Source organism: Thalia democratica, chromosome 7 (genome assembly GCF_965202585.1).
Source record: "Thalia democratica chromosome 7, ktThaDemo2.hap1.1, whole genome shotgun sequence".
Taxonomy (NCBI): Eukaryota; Metazoa; Chordata; class Thaliacea; order Salpida; family Salpidae; genus Thalia; species Thalia democratica.
This window is the reverse complement of record NC_139171.1, coordinates 58,138,696-58,166,381: the sequence shown is the minus strand read 5'-3', so window position 1 is coordinate 58,166,381 and position 27,686 is coordinate 58,138,696. Positions and strand designations below refer to the sequence as shown.

General features: G+C 26.4%; 1 protein-coding gene across 1 annotated transcript; it reads left to right on the top strand.

Annotated features, from left to right (window-relative positions):
* Positions 1-13,188: 13,188 nt before the first annotated feature.
* LOC145841661 (guanine nucleotide-binding protein G(i) subunit alpha-1-like) lies at positions 13,189-20,752 on the top strand. Its single transcript, XM_082949012.1, has 6 exons — positions 13,189-13,323; positions 16,100-16,224; positions 16,514-16,671; positions 19,254-19,436; positions 20,081-20,196; positions 20,605-20,752. Exons 1-6 carry the CDS (start codon positions 13,232-13,234, stop codon positions 20,750-20,752), a joined length of 822 nt encoding a protein of 273 aa, XP_082805138.1. The 5' UTR covers positions 13,189-13,231.
* Positions 20,753-27,686: the final 6,934 nt, after the last annotated feature.

Below are 27,686 nucleotides of genomic sequence, written 5' to 3'. Positions count from 1 at the left end.
AAAAGGTATTTTAATTATTATCTTCAAAAAAATACCGGTGAAAGTCTACTGAGTCTGAGTATGACTTTCTGATGCCATAATTCAAGCTCAAGTTAACAAAGGTGTTTGATGACTAAATATGATGACAGATTGTTGACAGGTCAAGTTTACATAAGATTTGATCACACCAGATAAGATCATCAACCACAAGCCTTCGGTAGACTCAGACCCGGTTTTGTTCTCATCAAAACTCGTCAGTCAGTCGCAACCGTCAAGTCAAATTACAATTATTACTGTTTATAATGTTTTACGACGAAGCTACCCTTTGTTGGTATGACCAGTGACGTAAGCCGTGCAATATTTAATACATTGTCTACTCGGCAAGACAGCATCAAAGAAAACAATGACAAAAGTCTACTAAGCCTAAGCAGGTTTTTTGGTTGCAACTGACTGACGAGTTTTAAAAAGAAGAAAACTGTGTCTGAGTCTACTGAAAGCTTGTGGTTTGGTAGTTGAAGTGGTATGATTGAACATTTTTGTACATATCCTAGCATAATTATTATTTCTTTAGACCGATGATAACTTTAAAAATAAAGATTCTAAATAATAACAAAGTTAAAATACTTACCTCTTTTAAAGTTTTCTTTAGATGTTTTACTTTTAGTCATTTTAATTATATCATTTTCTTCAAAGTTTTTAGAGGACCACAACGAAATGATAATAACGGAAATGCTTAACAAAACTAAAATTGCTAAATGAAATGATTTAAGGCACTTTTCCATGACATTTGATTATCTTTAGTAAAGTTTAGCTTGACAACACTGTATGTAATGAATGTATCAAAAATATTTTACAAGTTAAATAGTACTTACTAACAAAGTTTAAATACATATGTGTAAATAACATAATTGCATTATCAAAATACTTTTTTTAACTTATATCAAAGTGTTGACGAAAACTTTGAAAACTTCGAATAAAAGCGTTAGTTTTATTATAAGTTATACAAGTAGTTTTGAAAGACACAAAACGTTACTATACATTTGCTATCATGCAAAACAAAATAAAATTTTTTTTTGGTTTTTAAGTAGTCAAGTTTATTTCATAGAACCATTTGTAGCATTTATCAGTCAGTTATGAATGCAAAATAATAAACTGGGTGATATCATTTTTGTAGCTTTTTATCAACCAACTTAAGGTAATACCAGTTTCAAAGAAAAGCTGTTTGTGACATCATAAAGTACAAAAAGTTCTCTCAATTATAAATGAATCTATAACCAACGAATGTTTTCAGGCAAAGTTTTATAGAATAAGTAAAAAAGTTTATATGCCTAATTTAATGTTTAGTATTAGGTTAAAACTTTCTAAAATAAGATTCAACAACTTCAATTTATAGTTTAAAATTACAAGTTAACTTAAATTGTACAAACTAGTTTAAAATAAAGTGATAACAGCAAAACTAGTAGCTTGAAAAAATTTTTGTTTCTAAAAAAATACTCGTTTATATTTGTTTAAGCTGAAAAGTTGGCGAAATGAGGTAATTAGTAAAAACTTGTGATAAAAAAGTAATATGTTATTTACAACTAAAATAACTAAATTCTTTTATTTTATTATTATTCACGTTCATCGTAATTTGTGTAAAGTAGAACTGTTTTAAAATTTAACTATTACGTTTACGCAAACATATTATATAATTTAATTTTTTATGTAGCAAAAAAATAAATTGTTAAACTTAAAATCTGTATGTTGTTCAGGTTTATAATTGATTAAATTATATAACTTTAATAATATAATATAACTTTAAATATAATTTTAATGAATAACTTGTAGATTATGTATAGTTCTACTACATTTTACAAACAAACTGACTAGTGTTTAATAGTCAAACGTAAAAGTGCTTGACAAAGTTCAAAATTTTAAATTTAATGTTGTAAATTGTAAACATTTAACGCAATTCATTAAACAGCTTTAACTTTGATTTTTAGTCATAGTTTTTAAACATTTAACAAATTTACTATAATGCTACAAACATATTGTATATTAATATTTCTTTTTATCAAAGATAAGCTGACTCATAAAGTCTTACAAGTAGCGCTATATAAAACACATTTCAGCTATCTTTACTAGTTTTAATGATTTTTGCATACTAGATTTATTGTTATTTGCCTTAACTAAAAACAATGGCTCGGTTTACTGAAATGTAAAGAGCTTAAGTAGATTGTAAAAAAATAATAATTTTGATAAAACCTGGTAGTAAATATTATATTAAATCTTCATTATATGTTTATAAAGTATTAAACTTTTTTTAGTTTGTAAACCAAAAAATAATTAATTAATGTAAAAACCTTAAACGTCATTTATCTTATGTCGTAATTAAGCCAAGTTTTTATGGCATAGCTAGGGCGTATAACGCTTTAATTTCTTTTCTAAACCAAGTTTATAATTACCTTTGATTCGACTACAAAATAACTTTTAAAGTTATAATCAGTTTTTAATATAGTAAGTATTATAAACAAAAACTTACACTAATAAAAGGTGCCACTAATATCTAAATTTAATGATGTATAGTACTTACTAGTTTCAACAATAAAAATCTTTTTACTAAACAATGCGCAACTGTGTTCTAGATTTTTAAACGGTTAAAACTTTTAATAACGAAAACACTCGTACATTTTAAATTTTAAAAACTATTTGAAAAAAAAATCTCATAACAAAATTGTTTGTATGACCTTAATCGTTTCTTAGACTACCAAAAAATCAGTTTAATATATTTTTTTTCTAATTACTAGAAAACAGATTTAGTTATATTAATTAGTGTAAGTTAATGGAGCTTCAGAAAATAAGTTTAAGATATTAAGTTTAAATCTTTTAACTTCTTCAAACATAGCTGCAAAAGTTATACAAATTCTTTTTGCTTAAATCGAAAATAAATATCAAACATTTTTTATCAATCCGAAGCTAACCTACAGACATATTGTTGCTTCCAAAAAATCAAACATTATGAAATATTACTTTTTGAGGCTGTTTTTAGAGTGACACCTAAAAGTTTTGTTCGGTTAAAAACATATAAAAGTGAATTTTATTTTGTTTTAGTGCTTAAAAGTTTAAAACAGTGAAAGTTTACATTATATTAAGATTAAGCAATAAATCTTTTTTTTGTTCGTTTAAAGCGAATTTAAGTTATTACTATAGTTAATCTAGATTTTATCAAAATTAAGAAAAAATAATTGTTCAAATTAGTTGAAGCAATAATTTCTATTAATTTATATTAGATTAGTTAGAGATAAAACTGTTTTTTTAATTAAATTTTCTGAAAAACAAGCTTTTTCAAGATTATATTAAATAAGATTTGAGAAATAAAATATTTTCTTTAATTGTTAGATTGTTTATCTTCTTTTTTAAACACTATTAGATTAATATAATCATCTTTTACAATTTTTTACTGTTTATGCTAAAAATAATCAAAGGCTTTTTACCATTAGCTAAACAAATACTACCCGCAGAAAATATTGTATTCAAACAAAAAAAAAGAACCATTAATTAAGCTAAAATAAATAATCTATTTCAGTTATTTTCGTAATCATATGATTTATGACCCCATAAATGTTATTTAAGTGTAATTTCTATTTAGTTTTATTCAATTAGGTTGAAATTTGTGTGAGTATAAACATTTGGTACACTATAAGTAAAACAAGCCATAATTTTATCAAAAAAAGTCGAGTAAATACATTCTTTAAAATAAGTTATGAAAGTAGAATTTTCATTTATTAGTTAATAAACCCAAATAATCCCCACTTGTATCGAGAATGTCACCCCATTAAGAGCTTTTATAAAAAATAAACAAGTTTGTTTTCGCGCGTTTAATATTTTAGTGTGACGTCATAAAGTTTTGAATGTGATGTAACAGAGCAGGGTGGTCACGAAAAATCAATGATCGGAAAACTTTTACGCTGTTGTGATCAATTTGTTCCTGCGTGACATGAAGTCATTTCAGAACATTTGTTTGATGGAAGCAAACATGTATTGAGTTAGTTTTGTGGTAGGATGTTTATTTAAGCTGAATTAATAAAAAATAATAATAACCAATAACGAATATACATGTGTTTTAATATTATCAAAATAAATTAATTATTAGATGAAAGAATATAAGCAAAACTTAACTTGTTTAGATAAATAAATTTACAATATAAATGCAGAGCTGTAATATATAACATACACTAAACCGATAGAATAATAAATATATACTTTTTGTTGTATAGCGAACAGAAGGTTAAATAAAAACTATTTATTTATATAAAAATATATTATGTTATCCCCAAGTGCCCTTATTTGAATCTAATTAATTTATTGCTTTTGTTTTACTTAGAAATTACCAATAATAGTAACTTCTTACTCGCTTTTCACTGATATTTTTATATTTATTCATTATTTATCTTCTTTTGAAGTATTTTTATAATAATTCTATGAGTGTCATAAATAAAAATGTTTTTGTTAGTTTGTGTCAAAAAATTTTCTTTAGAGATATTATGTTTAGTAGAAACCAGTTGTTCTTTATACGAGTGAAGCAATGTTTTGAATGGTTTGTTTTGTGATAGTCTATTTAATTGAAAAGACAAAAATAAAGCAAATTAATTTAAATAGCCGAAGCTGTGTTTCTGTGCTAAAATGATTATTAATAAATTTGTTTATGTTATTTGTAATAGCTCTATCAATATATATGTACAAAAGGTATAAAGCAATTTTGAGTAAGTGTATAATAGTGATAAGAACATTTATAAGTTTGATTGCTTGATGTACAAAACTTATCTTAGTAGTTAAACTTATTTTATGAGCTTTAGTTTTATAAAAGTAAAATATTTTAGGCTAGTTTTAGGAATTGGTACATTTTAAAAATAACTTAAATTAGTTTGTTTCTTTAAATCTAACATTTATCAAAAAACATTTTACATAACAATTTACTTGAAACATTTTTATCGAAAATATAAACTAAATTAAATAAAACAAAAAATTACTAAAACACAAGTATGAATCAATACAACAAATGACGGAGCTTAACAGTTTTGAGAAAGCCAATTTAACGCTTAGGAAAAGCTTATTATTAAACTAAAAGAGAAGTCAAACGGATAAAACAAAGACTTACAAACAGTAAGGAATGATTCAGCGTATAAACAAAAAACAAATGTATTTTAGATGCTTTTTTTACGAACAAAGGTAAGCTTAAAACTAGTATTAAAAAGAAAGTTATTTTAAGTCTTTTAAATTTTTATTTTAACTGTCCATTAAAAATTATTGTTTTAAGCAGATTTAAGAACATAAAAGTGCAAAATATAAACATCTATCGATATAAGCTCTTCATTTGACCTCATTTATAAAAGGTTTTTACGTAAAGTTGAAGAAAATATTACAGCATTATAAGAATAAATTGTTATGCAAGACTTTTATTGACTTTTACTAAGATTGAAGTCTAGAGTTACAGTTTATATAAAGTTTTAATATTCTTTACATTTATACATAACACAGTAAGTTTGTGAAAAATAACAAGTTTGCAAAACTTGTTTGAACTATCTAAAAGTAATCGAAAGAAAATAAATAAGCTATATCTTAGTTTAAAACAGACGTTTAAATGTATAATAGCCAAAAATGAACAGCATTTAAAAGTCTATGAAAGTTAATCTTGTTATTTAACAGTTTGAAGAAAATCTCAAGTTCATTATTAAAACTTTGCCTTTAACTGTCCATAAATATTTAATGCTTTTACCTTCAACAGCTTCCACAGCTTCATTTGAAGTTTGTTTAGAATAAGTTTTAAAAGCAAATCGTTATAAAACAAGCATATAGCTATTAAAGATAGTTTATTATGCTTAATTTGTAACCCAAAACAAAATCATACTAAATCTTTACTTTTAAAAATAATTTATAGCTTTTATTTTGTTTTTAATTTTAATTCAATTTTCACTTTAAACTAAATCAAAAGTTCTAAAACATATGCAGAAGTTAGATTAAAAAGCTAGATTTAATACCTGTAAAGAACTAAAGATAGTACTCTTAAGATTGTATCATACTTAATTATACACGTACTTATCTAGCGAATATATATAAGATAGTTTCAGTATTTATTTTTTAACTTATCAATCTTAAACGCAAATAGTTCAATGAAGCACTTTTAAGTTGAAGGCAGCTTTTTTGATACATAATCAATAAGTAAACTTGTTTGTATTTTTATTATCAAGATGCAAAATAAATTATAGCTTAATATAAAAAAATAAGGGAAGCGTTTCCTGCCAAAAATTTAATTCTTTTTAGCAAAATAGAATAAACATTACACTTTATAGGCAAATAGAGTCGTCAAAGTTACTTTTAGTTGATATGATGACATTATTTTTTTCGTTTTACAGGTAAATTAATTTATTTTTACATCAAATTTATTCATGCCGTAATTAAATTTGTTACCTTCACACTCTCTTATTAATTTAAATTAATTTATTGTTTTTTTTTTACGGAAAATTTTTGAATTGTAATTTATTACATGCTCTCGGTTGAGCTGTATATTTTTTTGTAGACTCAAGTTGAGACATATGGTTATACTCAAAATTGCTTCAAGAAATTTATTATCATCAACAGAAATTTTTTGGAACCTTTTGATGCAATCTACATCTTTCTGACGTTTTAACTAATTTATATTGCTGTTACATAGTCAACAAATAACCACATAAAATTCCAGTTTCATAAAAAAATTTAAACGCATTAATGAAAGTTTATACTTTTATTCTTTAAATATCATTCTGCTAAATGAGTTTTACGTAAATAATAAGTAACGTAGTTTTCCCTATTAAGCTGCAAAAATAGAAAAACAAGCTAAAAAAACTTTTCTGAAAAACTTTGTGAGTTCATATAGTTTTAAAAAACAAAACAAGTTTTTACTATTTATATGTTTTACAACTTTTTCTTTTTAATAATCCTCTCATAATGCAAGAACATAATCTGAAACACTTTTGAACAAACTACAACAACATGTTAAGTTTGCAAATTACATTAATCAGTAAAAAAAACTTCAATAAGTCACTAGTACTTAAATGAAAATTTATACAAAAATTATTACAAAATATTTTGGTAAAATCGAAAACTTTGAAAGTATGTAGAAAGTTTTTAGATGTTACAGAAATTTTTAAAACAAAAAAACAGGTTTTAACATGTTGTGTTTTCCATAACTTCTGTGTACTAACAAATATCTGGTTTCGTTAATGCACCCATACACAACATGCATAAATATGTGAATTTACGATAAGCTACAGTAAAATGCTATTCTTTTTTTAACTTTTTTTAAATAAGCACCTGCGAAAAGTTAAAAAAAAAAAGTGTAAAGAACTATAGTCTTAATTTAGATGTTAATTTACTTTTTGTCCAACTAGTACTAGTAAAAAGTACTTTTACAAAGTTGTATATGATAGCTACAAAATAAACAACTTTAGTTCTGATTTCAGCTAGTTTTTTTTCAAGTCGTTTGAGGCAACACAAACATTTTAAAACGAAACCAAAACAAGGTTTACCGTGTAGTGTTTCCTTGTAGCCTTCTGTGCTTTAACAAGTACTAAGCACTGTTAATGCAATTACTGTGTAGCAACAAAGTGAAACATGTGATTCGCAGCAAAACGCTTTTGGCTTTGCGATATATGCTGTGTTGCAAAAATTCAAAAATCAATAAATGTTGTAGACCGCGCACATGCAAAACAAATTATATGCTGGAAAAAAAAGGCAAGAAATAATTAAGAGTCGTTGCGCGAGACGATTGTTGAACACTGGAGCGTTGTCTCTTTGTTGCGATGAACTCTGATAACATTTTAATGCTGGTTTGTATTTTAGTTTAACTTTAACCATCTTTGTTGGCAGTTATGTTGAAAACAAGTAGTTTGTTTGGTTTACAAGTGTTTTTTTTTGGCAAGAGTAACTTATACTTTTGTTCGATTTTTTGAATTGCGTTTAAGCATAGTTTAAAGCACAATACAGTATGTTTGGTTTTCATTTGAAAAAATGTTGTTTGTTAGGTACTTTTTTTTAATTTTATTAAACAGTTTTGAATTTTATTATTTTGGGGTTCTCAAATAGTTTGAACAATGATGGTGCCCAAAGTAAAAATCAAAAGAAAATTTAAGGATTTTATGACTTTTACATCTTTTTTATTCAAAGTTTTGGTTTATTTAAAACAAACATCGTAACAATAAAAAATTGCAAAACTTTTGTATTTTTTCTAAGTTTTAAATAAATTATTTTAATTATTTGACATAAATGTATATTACCAACTTATTATCAAAGTACACAATGCATTGTGTAAAATAATTTATTAACTATGTTTTAAAACAATCAAAACTCTCCTTAGCTTTAGTTAACACAAAGTCAAAACCAAATAGAAAAGTTGGTTTATTTTTCTAAAGGTAAACTTGGGTTCAAATTCCGACAATTCAAATTCCGACAATTAGAATTCTTAATAACAAATTGAAATGGCTAAAAATAAAAATGTAATGTATATTTGTTTACTTAAAACATGCGTATGTATTTCATATTAATATCTAAAGACCATTTTTTTCTTTTTGCAAAATATTAAATATTTTTTGAGATATGGTTTTATTAAAGTAAAAAACATAGTTATTTTTAGTAATTTTAAAATATCTTAAAAAATGTTATAGATATTTCAAAAAGAAAAGTGACTCGTAGATATTAACGAGATCTACATACGCATTTTTTTTCAAATTTATATTACTTTTTGAGGTATAGTCTTTTAAATGTTTTTTCAGCAGTTTGAATTGTCGAACTTTAAGTTGTCCGAATTTGAATTTACATGTAACTGGTAAACTTTTTGAATTGTTTTAAATACTAAATTTAGAACTATAATTTCACTATCTTATATAAACTTTTACTTATTATTGCTTTTATTAAAGTTAGTTTTTTGTCAATAATTTTTTATGTGCAAAAGCAGTAATTTTAGTTTATTTGTTACACAAAACTAACAAAATGTAGTTATTAACCATAAAAAAGTAATCATCTCAAAAAAAAAAGAACTTTTTTAAGCTAGTTATCTGAAAAATAAAATAATAATTAGCGTTGAATGAGAAAATTAAAGTGACAAGTATTTTTTACTACGAATATTCACGTTAAAACACACTTAACGCACTTATCAAGTTGATTATGACGTATTAGCGTAAACTTTATTTGATTGAAAAGAGTTTAATCACATTATTTTGTAACTATTTAGATTTTATTGTGTTTTATAAGTTTATTGTTTGTGAGAAATAGTTTTCTTAAAAACTTTAAGTTTTTAAAACTTGTATTTTGTAAAGGTTTTTCAACAAAAAATTCAAAAAGTCAGTTTTATAGAATACAAATAACCGTAGTTGTATGTTACGTAATTAAAACTTGTTATTATCAACAGTGTTTCGTTTGAAAAGAAGTTTTTTTTATAATTTAATAAAAATGATAACAACAAAACAAAAAAAAAAAGGCTTTGTTTATTACGAATTGTAGTATAATAAACTTTTAGTGATCGTTTTAAAAAGACGTTTATTTTGCTTGTTTTGAACTATTCAAATATCATTTGTTTAAAAAAAGGCTAAATGGATTTATATAATAAGTGTATAAGTTTAAAAAAGCTAAACCGAAAACTTGTGTTTTTAAACAAAGTGTTCATTAAACACGCATCGCAACGAGTAGTAACACTTACACAGTTCAAGCTGCTTTAAAATTATTTTTTTTTAAATTATGTGGCTTGTCTGCTTATCAAATTAAACCAAACATTTACATTGATGTAAACAATTTTAACACAGAAGTCTTTGAAGTATAGTTAATGTTTCTTAATTAGTTTACTTTATAAAATCTTAAGAATGCTTGTTTAGTACTTATTAAGTAACTTTTTATTAAAAGCTCTTATTAGTCTCAGAAACTTTAGACGTTACAGTAAAGTTTTTTTTTATAACAATTTTATAAAAAATTTTAAACAATTTTTCCAGTAAATTAAAAAAAAAAGTTTAAATTTTGTTTTTCAAAGTAGGTTTTGTAATAAAAAATTTTTTGTTTAAAAGTACCGTATCATTTTTTATTAAATAATGTTTAAAATGTGTCGCTAAAAATGAATATTGTTACTACTAACAAAAAAAAACCTGAACATATGGCTAGTTAATGGAAACAGTTATAAGTAAAAACAAGACTATACAAAAAATAGGAAGAATATTAATTTAAATGATAAATATTTTCAGTTGGTATATAGCTAACATAAGGTAGTTATAACCTTACATAAGTATTTGTTTAATTCTTATAAAATAGATCATGTGAGCTTTTTACTCCTTTATAAACAATTTTTTATACATTAGATATTGTGTAACATTCCGTTATTTCACTAGTTTTTTTTATCCTAACACTTTGTAAATTTTTGAAGGATTAAATTAGTATCTGTTAAGTTTTTGTTTAGTTTTTGTTTTGGTATGCGTAATTTTAAAAAACTTAAAATGTTTAATGTTTTATAGAAAACTTAGTTTATATAGCTAAATTTTTTTATAAAAGTTAAGCTAAACTATGTTAGAAAAATACAGATCGTCTTTGAATTGAGAAAAAGACTTTGTTTAAAATCTACTATTTTTTTAAACTGTTTCATTTTAGTTATACATTTGTTTAAATAACTTTTTACAATTTATTTTTATTGTTGCATGTGATACTTAAAATAGTAGGATATATAAACTTCGTAAAAGATAACTTACATTTTAAGATTCAAGTGTCGGTGTATTTTTTTAATTCACATATTATAAATACCCTAAAAATATAAGTATTTGATGTTTTTTTGATTGAATTCTTTTTACAAAGTCTTCTTGTTTGAAAGCAACAAATACGATTTATGACTCAAGTTAATAAAAATTGAATTAATTTTTTTTTCTATTAAAATATAAATTGAATTAAAAAAAAATTCTATTAAAATAGTCAATAGTTATTCTATGTTAGGTCATATATTATAATATACGTGGGCTAAGTATAATTTACATCGCATTTGAATATGGTGAAGAATAACCAAGTACAATTTCATTAACTTGTGAAATAATATTTATTTGATTTTACAATAAGTACTTTAAGGTACATTAAAGTTATTTGTCACAACTTTTTTAAATTCTACATCTTTTGTTTGTACTAAATTTTGTATGAGTTTTTTTTTAACTATTATGATAATATGTTTATCTAAGCCATGAAAATGTTTTAACTTTTGCGTTATTTTCAAAAACTTGATTTTTATTTAAGTTGACAATGAAAAAAATGAAGAAAAGTTAATAATAAACATTAACTGCTTTTATAAAAAGATTAGTTATGTGCTTCTTATCAATTAGTAAGTTTCATATTTCCAAACAGCTTATCGAAATAGCATGAGATTTAATTTAGTTTAGTTTTTTGTGAGTTTAATTAATTTTAATATGCCATGTAATGAAATAAAAGTGTATTTTGTTGCAAAAAAAAAACAAGAAAACTAATTTATTTAAAAATAAAAAAAACTTTAATAATGCATGTAAGCTAAGGTAGAATAAGGATATTTATCTAAAATTAGGTGGTAAATCAATTGTTGTGTGCAAAAACATGTCGACAGTTTATTGCGTCATAAATTAAGTTTATATATATATATATATGTATATATGTTTGTTAGCACGACTTTTTTATAACTTACATAATTTATTGAAATCTTTTTATAGATATTTTTACGCTGATCATCTGCTGTGGTTGTTCTGTAGCCATTATTAAGTCGTACCTACAAAAGTAATTCGTTTTCACTTTTTCTTCTTCAAGTTAAGGTTTTACAAATATAAGTAAAACTGGATTAGTTTTAAAATTGTAATTTTAAAATTTATAAAGTAAATAAAAGGTTTAGTTGCCAGTAAACTATATACTTAAATATGCATTTTAAAAAGTTAACAAAAAGTTTTTTTACAAAAAATTGTTTGTGACAGAACAAGTATTGGTTTTTTGGTAAGTTGAAATAAAAAAGTTTAATGAAAAAAATTCATAACTTGAGTGATTACTTTAAAAGTTTAAGAGTTTGCATTGAAAAACAACAACTTTGGTTTTAATTATTTAACTGAAAGCAGAAAATTAATTACGGAAAACTTAAAGTTTTTGCTTAAAAAATAAAGAATAACTTGCTAGGCTAAAATCTTAATATTATTTTACAATTAACAAATATATAAAACTAAAAGTGTATAAATAATAGAATTATGCTAAAAAAAGAATCATAGTCTTATTTTAAAACAACTGATCCTTAAAAAAACCGTTATATAATTTCAAAAAATTAACAAGTATAACTTTATGTAAACTCTAAAATTAAATGCAAAGAAAAAATTAAGAAGCTAGGCATTATTGAACTTTTTTATCGGACAGAGTTTTGAAACAATAAACGTAAAAGTTTTGTACAATTACAAAAGTAATATGCAAAGTTATTTTTTGCTACTAAATTTTAAACACAAACAAGCTTTAAGATTCTTAACTTCACTATCTGTAGTCATTTTAGACACAATGGTCTTTTGTAACAGTTTTGTTTATACTATTACTTTATAGGTCATTCAAGCATTTTAATTTTGTATAACATTTGTTTATACCTTAATTGGCTTTTTTTTATCAATTTTCCCACAGAATAATGTTTTAAATACAAAAGTATAAACACATTTTTACTATTTAGTTTATTTTAAAATCAATAATTTTTATTAAAGATAGTTAGTTACGTATCAAATGTTCGTATAAAAAATTGTTTAAAGATAATTGAGCATAACTAAACATTTAACCGTTTAAATTGCTCAACATAACTTCGAACCTACTTTATTATAGTGAATAAAAGGCATTAAAGTTTAAAAATATCATATCTGTTTTTAGATTATAAAAAGCTTTAGCATTTAAAAAAATAACACCTTTTATAAATGCAGTAAAAAACAACTGCTTTTATTACATTATTAAATGGTTTTACATAAAAGTGTATTTAAAATTAAACTTGCCTACGTACATGGTGACATAACTTGGAATTTTTTTTATTGAATTATATGTTGAGTTTATACATCATTCATGTCAATTTTGCTTTTTATTTGGTAAAAGGGTTTTGGTACAAAAGCTATTTTAAAAAATACTTGTGTATAGTAAAAACTGAAAAAATACCATTGTTGTAGTCTATTCATACAGTGAAAAAAACTTGTTCAATAGATACACCGTTTACTTGATAAACTTACAAATATAATTAAATTAACAAGACATGGGTTCGTCTAAATCGCGACCGAGGACATTCGAGCACAGAAGGTCGCGACAGATAGACGAGCAAATAAGGAAGAGCAAACTTTATTACAGGTAAGCAGCTTAATATAACAAATACAAAGTTTAATATAAACTTCGTGTGATGTATAAAGACAAAAAAAAAGTAAATGTGTAACATGAATTGAAAACAAACCTAAATTGAAAAAACAACGAAGACTAAAATATAAATGGTGCTTTTGATGCATATTGCTATATAGTTTAGTGAAAATCAATAGTACTTGCTATGATAGTATCAAAAAACTGTTTAAAATGATAGTAAACATATATGTGGAAGCAATTTTTACAAAATACAAGATACAGTGTTTAACAGTTTTGTTCAAATTAAACACTACGACTTCAGGTGTATCAGACTTTAAAATCAATCTTTCTCTTTCATAATCAAATATGCTTTGTCTTTATGTTCGATAGCGACAAAGCAAGTTTAATCGATAACGAATCGATCTCCAGTAAGCCACTCATTGAGGGGAACTCGTGTCCTCATTTTAAAAATACAAACGAGTAAGAACTCATGCCCTCGTTTTAAGACACGTGCGAAGTTAATTATTGATGCAAATTCACGTTATCTATTTCAAGTTCGGCTTTAATCCTTACAACCGGAATTAATAATTCATAAAGGAAGGGATTGACAAAAGTTTTATTTTAAACAAGAGCAGTATTGTTTTAAGGCCATTTTTTAAATGTCAGTTGTTTTTAGATAAATGTTAAGTTGTATAAATAGCTAATAAAACAAATAATTGATTTAAAAATGTCAAAAAAAAATCTATCTAGAAAAATTTTCTTTAAGCTTTAAAAACTGGAACTTAAAGTTTACAAATCAAATTAATTGTTAATAAATATTAAAAGAAATAATCACAAAAAGGCTTCATTTTTTTAACTATACTTTTACTAAACCTTTAAATGTCAGTCTTTTCAATACGGTAAAAAACGTCGTTTTTAGCCGATTAGTAATTTCACGTTTCTAAATTTTTTTAAGACTGTTTTTTTCAAGACGTAAGTTTCAAAAATAAGTTCTTTCAATATTTAAACTTTGTTTTTCACTTTAAAAACTACTTTAAAAAAGCCTTAATCTGTATTTTATTAAATAATATTTTCAAACTGTAATTTAAATGTGAATCGAATTATTTTTACATTTATATTACGAGCTTTATTGGTTTTGTGAGAACATTTTTTGTTTTTTTATTTTCAAATCTAATGAACTGTTTGTTAAAGTGAATGAGCCCCTGAAAATGAGTTTTAAATAAATTAGTTTGTTTTTCGACTTTTAACGCAGAAGCAACGATGCTTTTTGTTTTGTACAACTTAACTTGTTTTAGACGAAAAATTAAAACGACCTTTGTTGCACCTTGTTTAGAAATCAATAATTCTAATTCAAAACTTTAAATCTTATTAACGAAACAATGTCTTACTCACTTGAACCAAATGAAACAAGATCATCAGTTGGATTAAATCTGTTAAATGTTTATATAAGCATTCAAGAAGACACTAGGCTGAGCTTCACATAAAACTGGCATTTATGTGTAAAAAATCAAAACAAAAAACAAAATAAAACTTTTAATTTTTAGCTGTGAGCGAATGAAAAATTTTTCCTTAAAAAAACTTAAAATTTTGAATTGATCATTCTCCTTATCATTAAATTGAGAACTTTTGTTGCCTTCTATAAAGTCAAATGTCAACTAATATTTTTAGACTAACTTAATATAAACTAATCTAATAACACTTAGTTTGTGTAAAACTTGTGTTAAACTCTATTTAATTCTATATTTTTAACAGAAAATCATTTTAAATTAACATAAAGCAAAATGCTGAAGATCATTCAAAAAGTGTTTTAATTTGTTTGTTATTGAATTTTTTTAGTCAATGTTGTTTTTTGACAAGTGAAATATTGTATACTTATATATATTATAAAGTATAAAACTTTCAATAAAGTTAGTAAAACAACTTTTTAAATAGAGTAATTAAAACTATATTTTTTATCACAGTATGATACATTAAATATAGAAGATATAATACAAAGTGAGTAACACCACTATTTAAATCAGGGTTTCCTAAACTGTTTTACATAAGGCCCCCTTTAAAGAAATTAAAAGAATCTATGGCCTTCTCCGACAAGGTTTCTCAAAAAACTACCTTTAAAAACGCCTAAAACCCTTTTTTTGGTCTTCATCATAAATTTTCTCTATATCTTAAGTAAGTTTAAAGTTATGGTCTCATGGCCCACTTATACCCATTTACTACTCATGCCTTCCACCTAGCCTTTAGCTGCTTATGGCTCCCTAAATTTCTTTAATGGCCTTCAAGGGGTCCATGTGGCCCACTTTGGGAGAACAAGGTATAAATCATGTATAGAAAACAATTATTTCTGTCTTTAAAACTTTTTTATAAATAAATGTCTTTTTTTAGACGAATTAAGCTTAAAAAATAATTAATCACATGACTATTTCCAGTTATTTAATAAACTACTTATTCATTAATTTTTTTTTAACTAAAAAAAGCTTTTCAAGGAGCCATCAATATAATCGATAAAACGTTAAGGAAGTTTAGTAACAAAATTAATTCAAAGTCGTGTAGGAAAAATTCCCTTTTCTTTTATTTTTTTTATTAAGTAAAGTTTTGCACGCGCATTCAATATGAGCGATAAAATATTTAGAAAAGTCAGTAACAACAAACCAATAAAAAGCGTTCAGATATTTTTTATCTTTATCAAGAAAAAAAAATTCCAAAATATAAAATTTTAAGATTAATTAATCACATGACTGTTTTCAATTATTTGATAAACTACTTTGTTTTTTTAACCAGTAAAGTTTTTCAGATGCATTCAACGCTTGCTGCTGCTCGAAATAATTCCGAACAAAGGGGTTTCCCCCAAACAGATGAACGTTTTCTACAAAAAGCACCAGGTCCAACTTAACAAGTCGCTACGAGAAGACTCACCTGGTTTGTAAAATCATTGCGTGAACAAAATAAACGAGTATATAATTTATCTTTAAATCAAAGCAATAGTAGTACCTTAATACACTTTTCCGCGTCAATTGGTATGTATACCAATTATTATTTGACAAAATCTAACAACATGTAGTAAATACAGATAACCAACAAAATGCCACAATATTAATTTATATTTTATATTTTATCATATTAAATTCACACACTTTTCCATGTCAACTGATACGAACATCAATTATTATTTGGATATTTTTCAAGTTAAATTTTCAAATTTTTACAGATATCCAACAAAAACACCACAGCGTTGCAAACGACGCGAAGAGCAGAACTTGCGCCGCCGCGCTGCTGATGAAAACGCCTGTCGTTGACGTCATAGAGACCAAGTTCGACCACAAGTGCTACTGCGGGTACACGTTGCGCGATGTGGGCAGTCAAAAGGTAGTTGATATTTTTTATAGTATGTAAAGTGTACAGCAGGGTTTCTCAAAGTAAAAGAGGCGTAATTAGAAAGAGGAAAAAATTAGAACTCACATTAGATATTCTGTAGTTGATGATGAATAGCTGATATTTAAATATGGCGACTAAAAATTCATATGGTACGTAGAGTGAAGAGCAGGGTTTCCCCCAATAGGCCTTAAGCTGCAAAGAGGTAGTAGAGGGCCATAGTGGAGGGGAGAATGAGACCATAACTTGAAACTTTGAAACTCACATTAGATATTATGGAGTTGATGAATCTTAGGCGTCTTTAAGGGTAGTTTTTATTAGTATTGCCAGAGGGAGCGATACCATTTTGTTTCTCTAAAAGGGACCTTATGAAGAAATTTTTGGAAACTTTAGTGTAGAGTAGGGGTTGGCAACGTAAAAAAATTACGAGCTGGATCCAAAAAAAATAGTTTTTAGCTGGCCGGAGCATTTCGAGCAAGTGATCTAACGGATTCAGTTGGATCCTTTTTTAGAACCGGATCTTTATTCAAAAATGTTATCCGGATCCGGCTAAGTACTACTTTTAGACAAGAATTCGTATCCGAATAGAACTAAATTCAAAAGACTTGGATCCGGCCGGATGCTAGTTGATCTGGTGTTTTAAAATTTTGAATCAATTTATTAACTACCAAGGTTCTCAATTACAAAATTTTAAGTTAGTTTTTATTAAGTACTCATAATTCTATATTAATAACAACTCTGGACCGAATTAATACTAGTTAGTTTTTTTAAACAATAATTTACTTACTAAAAGTTACTCGAGCCTAAGATTTTAAACTAAAAAATAGTTTTTTTTTTAACTATTCGAAATTATCTAATTTTGATTATCCTTGGCTCGAGGCTACACTAATGATATTATTCAGAAGTTAGCTAACATTACAGTAATAAACTACTATCTTTTAATTTAAAAATATTTATAATGATTCATTCTTCACGCATAAATAAGTTTTTAAATAACAGTATAAATAACTAACATTGTTATATGCAGTTTCATATATTATTTTTTGCTCGAAAAGGTCGCAATTTTATGCCACCGAAACCGGTCGCGAATAAAATATTCAATTTGCATTAATCTATTTAATGATTCATTCGAAATTTTGTCAAATTGTAAACTGTTATTACAAACATGCACAAATAAATTTTCTAAACAAGTCATACTTAAAGTTTCTGAGATATTGTTTTTAAATATTGTCATCAGTTGGTCATCATTAAACTTAAGCATTTAATTATTAAAAATTCCTTAATTAACATATCAATAGCAGAAAAGAGTGCAAACTGTAGTCTTAACTTGGAATATTCTACTAAAATGTAAAGTTAAGCAGTTTTACTTAAAATAGGTGTCAATGTTATTAAAAACTACTTTTCTTAACATTTGTAAAAACAACTCACTAAACATCTGGGAAAGACATCAATTTTTTACATGTCATTTTTTATGAAAATCATTATGATAGGTAAGATCATCAAAGTTAGTTCAGCAGACAATTTCTTTTGGATAGTTTGAGAAAGAATTAATTCAACTGACTTGAAACAGAACAAGGTACTATAACAGTGCTTTTATTACTACAAAAATTAAAAGCCATTTTTAAAAAAGGTTTTCAAGTTAAAGTCGTACAGTTTGTTTTGTAAAAATAATTTAAAAATGTTTTGTACAAATTTTGTAATATTTACATTGGCTTGTAGGGTTTCATATACATTTTGAAAATGCCTAGCGGGCCGGATAAATTTTTTCCGCGGGCCGGATTCAATTTAAATTTAAAAAAGGTTTGGGGCCGGTCATTTTGACTTCGGGGGCCGGATACGGCCCGCAGGCCGTACGTTGCCCACCCCTAGTGTAGATGTGTTTTTCACAAACGTCACTGCAGGCACACATTGAGAGATGCGGGATATACCGATTGAAAATTTTATGTAAAGTGAGCGGCAGGGTTTCCTGAAGCATGCCTTAAGCTGCAAAGAGGGGGGGAGTGAGTAGTAAAGGGGCCATGTGGCAGGGGAATGAGATCACAACTTGAAACTTTAAAACTTACATGAGATGTTCCGGAATTGATGATGAACCAAAAAAATCTTAGACGTATTGGAGGGTAGTTTTTTTATTAACATTGTTATATCTTTTTTGTTTCTTTAAAAGAGACCTTATGAAAAAAATATTGGGAACTTTGGTGAAGAGTGTAGATGCGTTTCTCACAAACGCTACTGCAGGCACGCATTAAGAGATGTGGAGAGTCAAAAGTTTTGTAAATAAATATATTCTACATATACGTGTGTATTTTTACACGTTCCCCATCCAGATTTGTAGTAAACGGTTGTACATGTCAAATGACATGAGTGTCGTAGCAGAAACATAAAAACGTAATAATAAATTTTAATAAAAAAACCTTGAAACATAATACAATTAAAATATTTGGTATTGTATGTATTCAAAATTACGGGTATCAAGAAAGCGGTCGCACATGTTGAACAACAGGCGTTTTGTAGCGGCATTTAAAAATAACAATAAACTATAAATTAAAATAATAACATGAATATTAAAACTCACTCAGGTATCTAGGAAATGGTTGCACATGCTAGATGACAGGGGGGTTGTGGCGGCGGGCCTTTTTGTTGACCTGGCGAGCTACGACAAGAGAAGCTACCTTCGCGACTGCTTTAAACTGTTCTCAATCATTACGTCATCGCCCCATTACAACTCGAAATCGTCCGTCATACTGTTCTTCTCTAATAAAGTTTGTTTTTCGTTTGTTTTGTTTGTTGAAAAAAACTTTACAAATAAGTGAGTTTGTTTTAATTATTAGCTTTTCACTTTCTGCTAGTTTTTAGCTTGTGGTTTACATTTTTTCTTGTTAAACAAGCTTTGAACAGCATGGTTTTTTCTTTTTTTTTTAAACACTTTAAACTTATTCTTTTGTAAGTTTGTTTGTTGTTTTATTTAATTTACTAAACCAAATTTACCATTTTTTTTAAACGACACCCTTTAAAGTAATTAAAAAAGCTACGGCCCCTTACAACAAGACTGCTCAAAAAACTACAATTTAAAAACAACTAAAGACCTTTTTATGCTCTTCATCCGCAACTCAAGAATATCTAGTGTAAGTTTAAGGATTTTATGACTGCCCAAAATTTTAAAAACGCCCCCTTCCGCCCCTTAACTAGTTATTGCCCCTCGACTTACTAAAATTGCCCCCTGGGAGCGGTACCGCCCACTCAGGGAAACCCTAATAAACTGTTCTGTTTATTTTTTGGCCAGCTAAAACATTAGCGAAGCAATTCTCCAGACAATATTTTCATAGAGAGTTAATATTGAGAAGCACTAAACGTTAAAAGCAAATACATTGTACTATATTCAATCTGTAAAAATACAACTTTCCAGGACATATTCGCGGAGAAGATAAAGAAGATACCGCTGAGAAGCATGTACCCGCAAGGATCGTGCAGTTTGACCAAAGACGCGGACTTCACCGACTCGATCAACTTTCTCATGGACAGGTATGTGATTTTCGTTAAAAATTTTGTCATGTAAAATGCTGCACGAGCGTTCGGCGTAAAACTGAATCTGAAACGTGATAAAAATTACGACTGCAAATTGTTTGTTTATAAAGTTTGTGCTTCCATGTGTAAACTTCCATATGTACTTGAATTTAAACGTTTTGTTTAATTTTCTAAATACCCTAAAACTTTGTTAACACAGTATAAAATTAAAAACAAATTTATAAAACAGATTCAAGGAAATATCATAGTTAACAAAAGTTTGCTGGTCAATATATTCCAAGTCTTTTGTACTAAATTAACAAAACTAAAACCGACATTAAAAAAATAAAAGAGTTAAAAAAACAGCTACCAAGTTTTTAATATTTTTCTGATAAATAAATTTTATGAAAAATTTATGTTATGAAGGTTCGAAGAGATGTCGAACAAGAAGAGGACGCACAAGCTGTTCATGAACCCGGAAGACCTGCAGACCGACCCCAACCTCCGGCACGTGCTGGACCGGATAACCGACATCGTGCAGACCAACTGCCTGCTGCAGTACGACATGATTTGAACGCGCGCGGTGGCGACAAAGAGACGTAAAGATTTTCAAGCGACGGACTTGTGTATTTTACGGGAAGTACTTTTTACGCCTTTCGGAAGATTCGTAAATTTTAATGTTTGTAAAAACTGATAACTATCTTGCTTCAGTACGACATGATTTGAACACGCGATGGCGACGAAGAGACGTAAAGAAAAGTTTTCAAGCGGAGTTTGACGGACTTGTGTGTTTTACAGTACTTTTTAAGGAAGTACTTTTTACGCCTTTCGGAAGATTTGTAAATTTTGATGTTTTTAAAAATTTGCTTACTTTCTTGCTGCAGAAAGACATTATTTGAACGCTTGATGGCAGTGGTGAGACGTAAAGATAACTATTCAAGCGGAGTTTGACGGACTTGTGTGTTTTACAGTACTTTTTAAGGAAGTACTTTTTACGCCTTTCGGAAGATTTGTAAATTTTGATGTTTTTAAAAATTTGCTTACTTTCTTGCTGCAGAAAGACATTATTTGAACGCTTGATGGCAGTGGTGAGACGTAAAGATAACTATTCAAGCGGAGTTTGACGGACTTGTGTGTTTTACAGTACTTTTTAAGAAAGTACTTTCTATGTGTGCCTTTCGGTAAATTTTGATATTTGTAAAACATGCTTACTATCTTGCTGCCGAACTGATTTGAACGCTCGATGGCAGTGGCGAGACGTGAAGATTGTCAGGGCAGAGTTTGCTGGATAGATTTTTTGTAGCAAGGGCTTTGTGGTTTTTGTTCATGCCATTCAGTATTTTCATGTTTATATGAAACTTTGATTGCTTATTGCAATACGACACGAGTTAATCATCTGGCGGTAGAGAGTTGTAACTACTTTAAATTGAGTTTAAAGGAGGGTTTTTATGAGCTTGTGCTTATTTAATTGAATATTTTGTCTTTATTACAAATTACTTCTATACGATAGGCAAGTAAACTTTAAGACATAAAATGAAAAGATAAGTGAGGGTTGGAGACACTTTTAAAGAGCCGTTTTAGTTTTTGCATTAATTTTTATTAGCGTGTTTCACAAGTAAACGTTTATGATGACTTAAATAGAAAACTCTTAGCAAAAATTAATTGCGTAGTGTAAAGTTTAAGTAAAGCTGTTTACATTTAAATGTGTTTGATTTTTATTTTTAAAAAGAAATGAAGGACTTTTAGAACAAACATTAATTTGTGGCTGTTCCTTAAACATAATGAAAATAAATTATCTAGGAATATTTGTAAAGCCAGTTAAGACTGCCTACAAATACAAACATTTTTTAACTTTTTTTAAAAACTAACATTGATTGTTAATCCGTAATGAAAAGTATCTAGCAAATGGCAATGCTTAGTACTAATATTTATGTACTCTCAGTTTATTTAAAAATAAAACAAGTTTTGAAAAGTACTTTTAAGAAACTTGAAAGCTACGCTTTAAGAGTCTGTCAAACTTACTATCTGTTATACTTTGAAACTTAGAAAAGTTTTCATGTATATAACATACTTCTAAAATCATCTTTCAATATTTTAAATAACTTTTTTAGATGCACCAAATTCAAAATCATCTTTAGATTTGTTGTTTCTTTCAAAATTTCGAAACGTTTGTAATCATTGTTTTTATACTGCAATTTAATAAATACGCTAACATGTGTTTTATTAAAATCTGTAAAACATTGTAAACAATTACAGCTTTGAGATAAGGCAAAAATTTAGTCCTTTAATTTTATATTTTTTGTAAACAAATAATTTCAGAGTTTTTTAGATAATTCAAACAAAACATGTATCAGCTGCTTAATTCCCGAATACTTTTTTTATGTATTTACCAGTCGTGTTACTTTTTTTGTTTAATAAAACATAAATGATTATATCTTTTATTTTACGAAAAATCATTATCAGAAATATTACTTATAGGTATAAAATAAATAAAACATTAAATGGTTTAAATAAATAATTTCAAATAGTAAAACTACGATGATAAGATTTTATTATGGAATATTTATTGATTAAATAACGTATGTTGTTTGTTTCAACATTGCCACACCTTTTTCAAACAATAATAAATTATCATCGTTTTTTTAAAGCCAAGCAAAAACAATAACAGTGTTTAAAAACAACATTTTACAGAACTTAATCGATATTCGTGGATTTTAAGTCAAAGTATTTACATCATAGCTGTTACCTAACAAATTTTTACAGTTAATATTTTGTTTTATTTTATTTCATGAAGGAAAAAATAGTACAAAAATGGTTCAAAAGAGTTTGTTAAAACAAAATTCTATTAAATAGTTTAGGTCAAAATATTGCTTTAATTTATTTAACTTGCAAACTTTCAGGAAAAGTACTAAAGTTTTATAAGAAATAATACTTTATTTACTTTTATAAATGAAGTTAACTCTTTTAAATATTCAAAATATAAATTCAAGCGTTTGTTAACAAAAGATCCTAGTGAAACAAGTTCACTGGAACATATGATAATAACAAATTATTCAGTATCCTTCTTTTATTACACTGACATATGTTTCTGTGTTAACATACTTCAACTGAGCCTCTATAAAATAATAATTATTGTAAGGAAAGAATAGAAGCTAAAGTAGGTATACAGATATGTCCATTAAGAATAAAAACAATTGCTATATACTAATGGTTAATAATAGATAAAATACTTAATGTTAAAATCGACTGTTATAAAATTGTATAACATTTATTATTTTTAAGTTTAGATTAAATAAAGTAAACTAAAATAAAAAATAAAATTTCAAATCATAATATATCTTAAATGAAATGGAAGGAAGTACTAGTTCTAACTATATACTGATTACTTATCATTAAAAATACATATCTAATAATTACGTCACGATGTATATGAACATTAGGACTAGCTAGTTAATTTATATTAAAAAGTTAGATAATATATTCTTTATGTTTTTAAAAATTAGTAGAGCGCTTTAATTAAAAAATTAATTTGTAATCTTTTAGGAATAAAAATTAAAACAACAAACTTTTTTTTTTTATAAACTAAATTATAGTAAAGGAAATAAAAGCCACAGGAACTTGGTATAATGCATATTTTATTTATTGAATGTTTATAATGATTAAATCTGAATTATAACAAAATAAAATTTATATACAATTCGAAGCCTGAATTATAAAAAAATTAAAGTTAGATACAGTTAGGATTCCTGAATTATAACAAAATTAAAGTTAGATACAATTAGGAAGTCTGAATTATAACAAAACTAAAGTTAGATACAATTAGGAAGTCTGAATTAAAACAAAATTAAAGTTAGATACAATTAGGAAGTTTGAATTATAACAAAACTAAAGTTAGATACAATTAGGAAGTCTGAAATAAAACAAAATTATAATGAGATGACAACACAAGTTAATAAAATCAAGAACAAAAATATCACTATTAGTAAGAATAATAATAACAACTATTCAGATAGTACATATGTAATTAGTATTAGTTTAGACAGAAACGATAACAGTCTATCAGATAAAAATAATTAGCAAGCCTAACATAAATAATAATGATAACATTATCGAATTAATACAAATAATGTTAGGAGACCTATAATTAGAAGTATCAGTAAAACCTAACTAAAAGTATAAACTTAGTATAACTGAAAGTATAAAATACACTAAATGCGTAGGAAGACGCCTATAAAAACATGTTTGTTAAATAGTAAAAATAGCCTAAAATAGTTTAAACATTTTCTACTAATAAACCTCCTACCCAATTCTAACTCAAAACATGTTGATTTTCATTAGAAATATTCCAAAATAACTTCGTGTCACTAATATGCATGCAAAAATAATTGATCACAACAGCATGAAGTTTTTTCGATCATTGATTTTTCCTGACCACTCTGTGACGTCATATTCAAAACTACATGACGTCACAAAAAGAATTAAAAGTGCAAAAACAAACGCGATTATTTTTTTATAAAAAGACTTAAGGTTAGGTGACATTTTTGACTTAAATGGGGATTATTTGGGTTTACCAACAAACAAATTAAGATGGTATGTACATACTATAAAATGATAATTTAAAGCTACTTATTTCAAACTTTACGTTTTGTTCTTGTTAAGCTTGTGTTCTACAAAATGGCTACAAATTTAAACTATTTAAAAACTTTAAAGTTATGTACGAGTAAAATATATATCAAGTTAAAAAAAGCTAAGAACCGTATATAATCGCATGCAAACTAAAGCTGGCTTATAGCTATCGCTTGTTCGTTGAATGAAATTAAGCAGTGAGTAACCTTTAAAAGTTTTTTCTTTTCAAACGTGTTTACTAAAAATAAAAAGTACAAAATAAAGAAAAGTGATCAAATATCTAAATCGTAAAACAACAGGAAAAATCGTTAAAAACTTTTAAACATATATCAAACTGAAATAACAAATTGTTGTGAACAACTAAAGTAAGTTTTTTAAAGGCGTAAAAAACAAAAAAAAAATCAGCATACTTAAAACTGTACAATAAATTTGATAGTAAGTAGTTTTAAAAAGAAGTTTTTTTCAAAAGTCGTACTTCGTTATTTGCTTTATTTGCAATAAATACTGTTTTGAATGTTTTTTAAAGCCTTAATTAAAAAATTATTAAAATATTTTAATGTTATCATAGTTCACAAATGTACTACTTATAAAACTGGCTAATTTTTATTTTTTTTTTTGTAACTTTTATAAATAAACCTCAGATATACATTAAACTTAATAAGTTGATTTAAATGCAGGAAACTGATAAAATTAAAAAAAAAATCTTACTTATAGCAAGACTGTTTAATGCTAATGAAATACGCAAATCTAATCTCACCTACACCAATTCGTATTTTTTTTACCAAAATAGTCGAATTAACAGCACAATAACAAACTAACTATTGTAAAGGGTTTATTTGTTGTTTAAGTTTTATATCAAAGTGTAAAATATTCTCTAAATAAAAGTTCTTAAATTATCAGTTGGTAAATTTTTTTTAAATGCTATTTTTTTAAACTATTTAATGTAGTATTCAAAACTAAAAGATATTAAAACTACTACTATACAAACTACAATATTATTGTTTTAAGCCGATCCCTAAACGTTTATACTATCAAGTTAAAAAATTTATTCAGATATAAGAATTTTGTATTCTAAGGTGTTTCAAAAAATTACTAAACTGACAATTCATTTAAAACAAAATATTTAAAAAATACTCTTTTTTACGTTTTAAAACATAGTTTTTCAAGTCTTTTATTACATTAATGAGCTAGTTGTAAGATACTACTTTTAAAGTTTATAAGAAAAGGATTCAAAATAATTTTTTGTATCAATCATAAAAAAAAATCAAAAAAATAAGTAATCTGTACTATACTTTTAAACTATTTTTAGTACTAAAAATTGACCTTAATTTACGTCTATAATTTAAGCTAATTTACGTTTAAAGACGTTTAAAGGTATCCGTGGTGTGCGACTCGATAACCGAAAGATTCTTTGTGCATCAGGTCCTAGGACCAAGTATTTTGAGCTTATTTTTTTCCTTCAATAAACCATAACTATGGAAAATAAAAATATTTGGATTTAGAAACAAATTTTTTACAGTCAAACTAATCGCTCAAGTTAAGCTTGGTCGAATTTGATCATATTGCTAAATTCAGATCCGACCAGAAACATTTTTTTTGTAAAAATTCTCGGCAAGCAGTGACCAGATCCGGCATGTTTATCTGACTTTTGGATCTGACGATTGAATCCGACGTTTGGATCCGGCGTTTGGATCTGACTTTTGAATCCGACATTTGGATCTGATATTTTGATCTGACATTTGGATCCGACATTTGGATCTTGATTTTTTATACGACATTTGGATCCGACATTTGGATCTGACTTTTGGATCCGACGTTTGGATCTTGATTTTGGATCCGACTTTTGGATCCGGACATTTGGATCTTGATTTTTTATACGACATTTGGATCCGACATTTTGATCTGACTTTTGGATCCGACGTTTGGATCTGGCTTTTGGATCCGACTTTTGGATCCGGACATTTGGATCCGACGTTTTGATCAGACGTTGGGATCCGGCATTTTGATTAATTACGTCAAGTGTAAACATGACGTAATAGATCTCGTAAAGTTGGTTAGAAGCTGTTAATTGTGAGCTTCTTAAAATTTTCATTCAATGTTTCAAAACTTAATAGTTTTCACTATATTTTTTTTTATAGGTTTATTTAAAATATTTTTTATCCAGTTTTAATTTAGGTTAAGCTTAAAAAAAATCTTGATTTGATAATTTGATATAAACATGACAAATTAGATTATTTAAAAAACCATGACACTTTTATGCTTCGAAGTGTAACAAGAAAATTCCAAAAATGATAAAATTAACTAACTTGATATATTACAGAGTTTTCTCTAAGAAAACATCTGTATACGAAGGCGAAGGACATTTTTCTACAAATTATCTAATAGAGACGTTTAACAGCTTAAAACATAGAAATCAAAACAAGCCTTTACAAAGACCACCCGGCAATACTACAGCTAAAAATAAAGTTATAAGCTATGTTATTATGTTTTTTAAAATTAAGGTTCGTATGATAAATTTTGTTACAAGTTTTAATATTAATTTCGAAAACTGCAATTGATGATACTCTCGCTATATATATTACTGTATAAAAAATTGAAAAATAAGTGGCTACAGTGGTAGTTTTGATATAACTGTTTTTTTAAAGTGGTCAATTTATTTTGTTAAGCCTTTTATTTAGCATAACCAGTGGGCAGCATTCTGATCACAGAATTTCAGGAAATGATGCCGTGCAAATTGAAACTCAAGTTGAGGCGCATGTTAGAGCGCATGTTGGTGTGCAAAGTAATGCGCAAATTGAAGCTCAAAATGAGGCGCAAATTGGTACGCAAATTAAAGCGTAAGTTGAGGCGCAAATTGGTGCGGAAGTTGATGCGCAAATTGG

What these genes read in the sequence shown, in the direction of transcription:
- LOC145841661 (XM_082949012.1), top strand. Translation starts at nt 13,232, where the DNA reads ATGGGTTCGTCTAAATCGCGACCGAGGACATTCGAGCACAGAAGGTCG. An exon ending in AAGAGCAAACTTTATTACAG is followed by an intron (nt 13,324 to 16,099) that starts GTAAGCAGCTTA and finishes AAAGTTTTTCAG; the next exon opens with ATGCATTCAACGCTTGCTGC. An exon ending in GCGATGTGGGCAGTCAAAAG is followed by an intron (nt 16,672 to 19,253) that starts GTAGTTGATATT and finishes AAACTCACTCAG; the next exon opens with GTATCTAGGAAATGGTTGCA.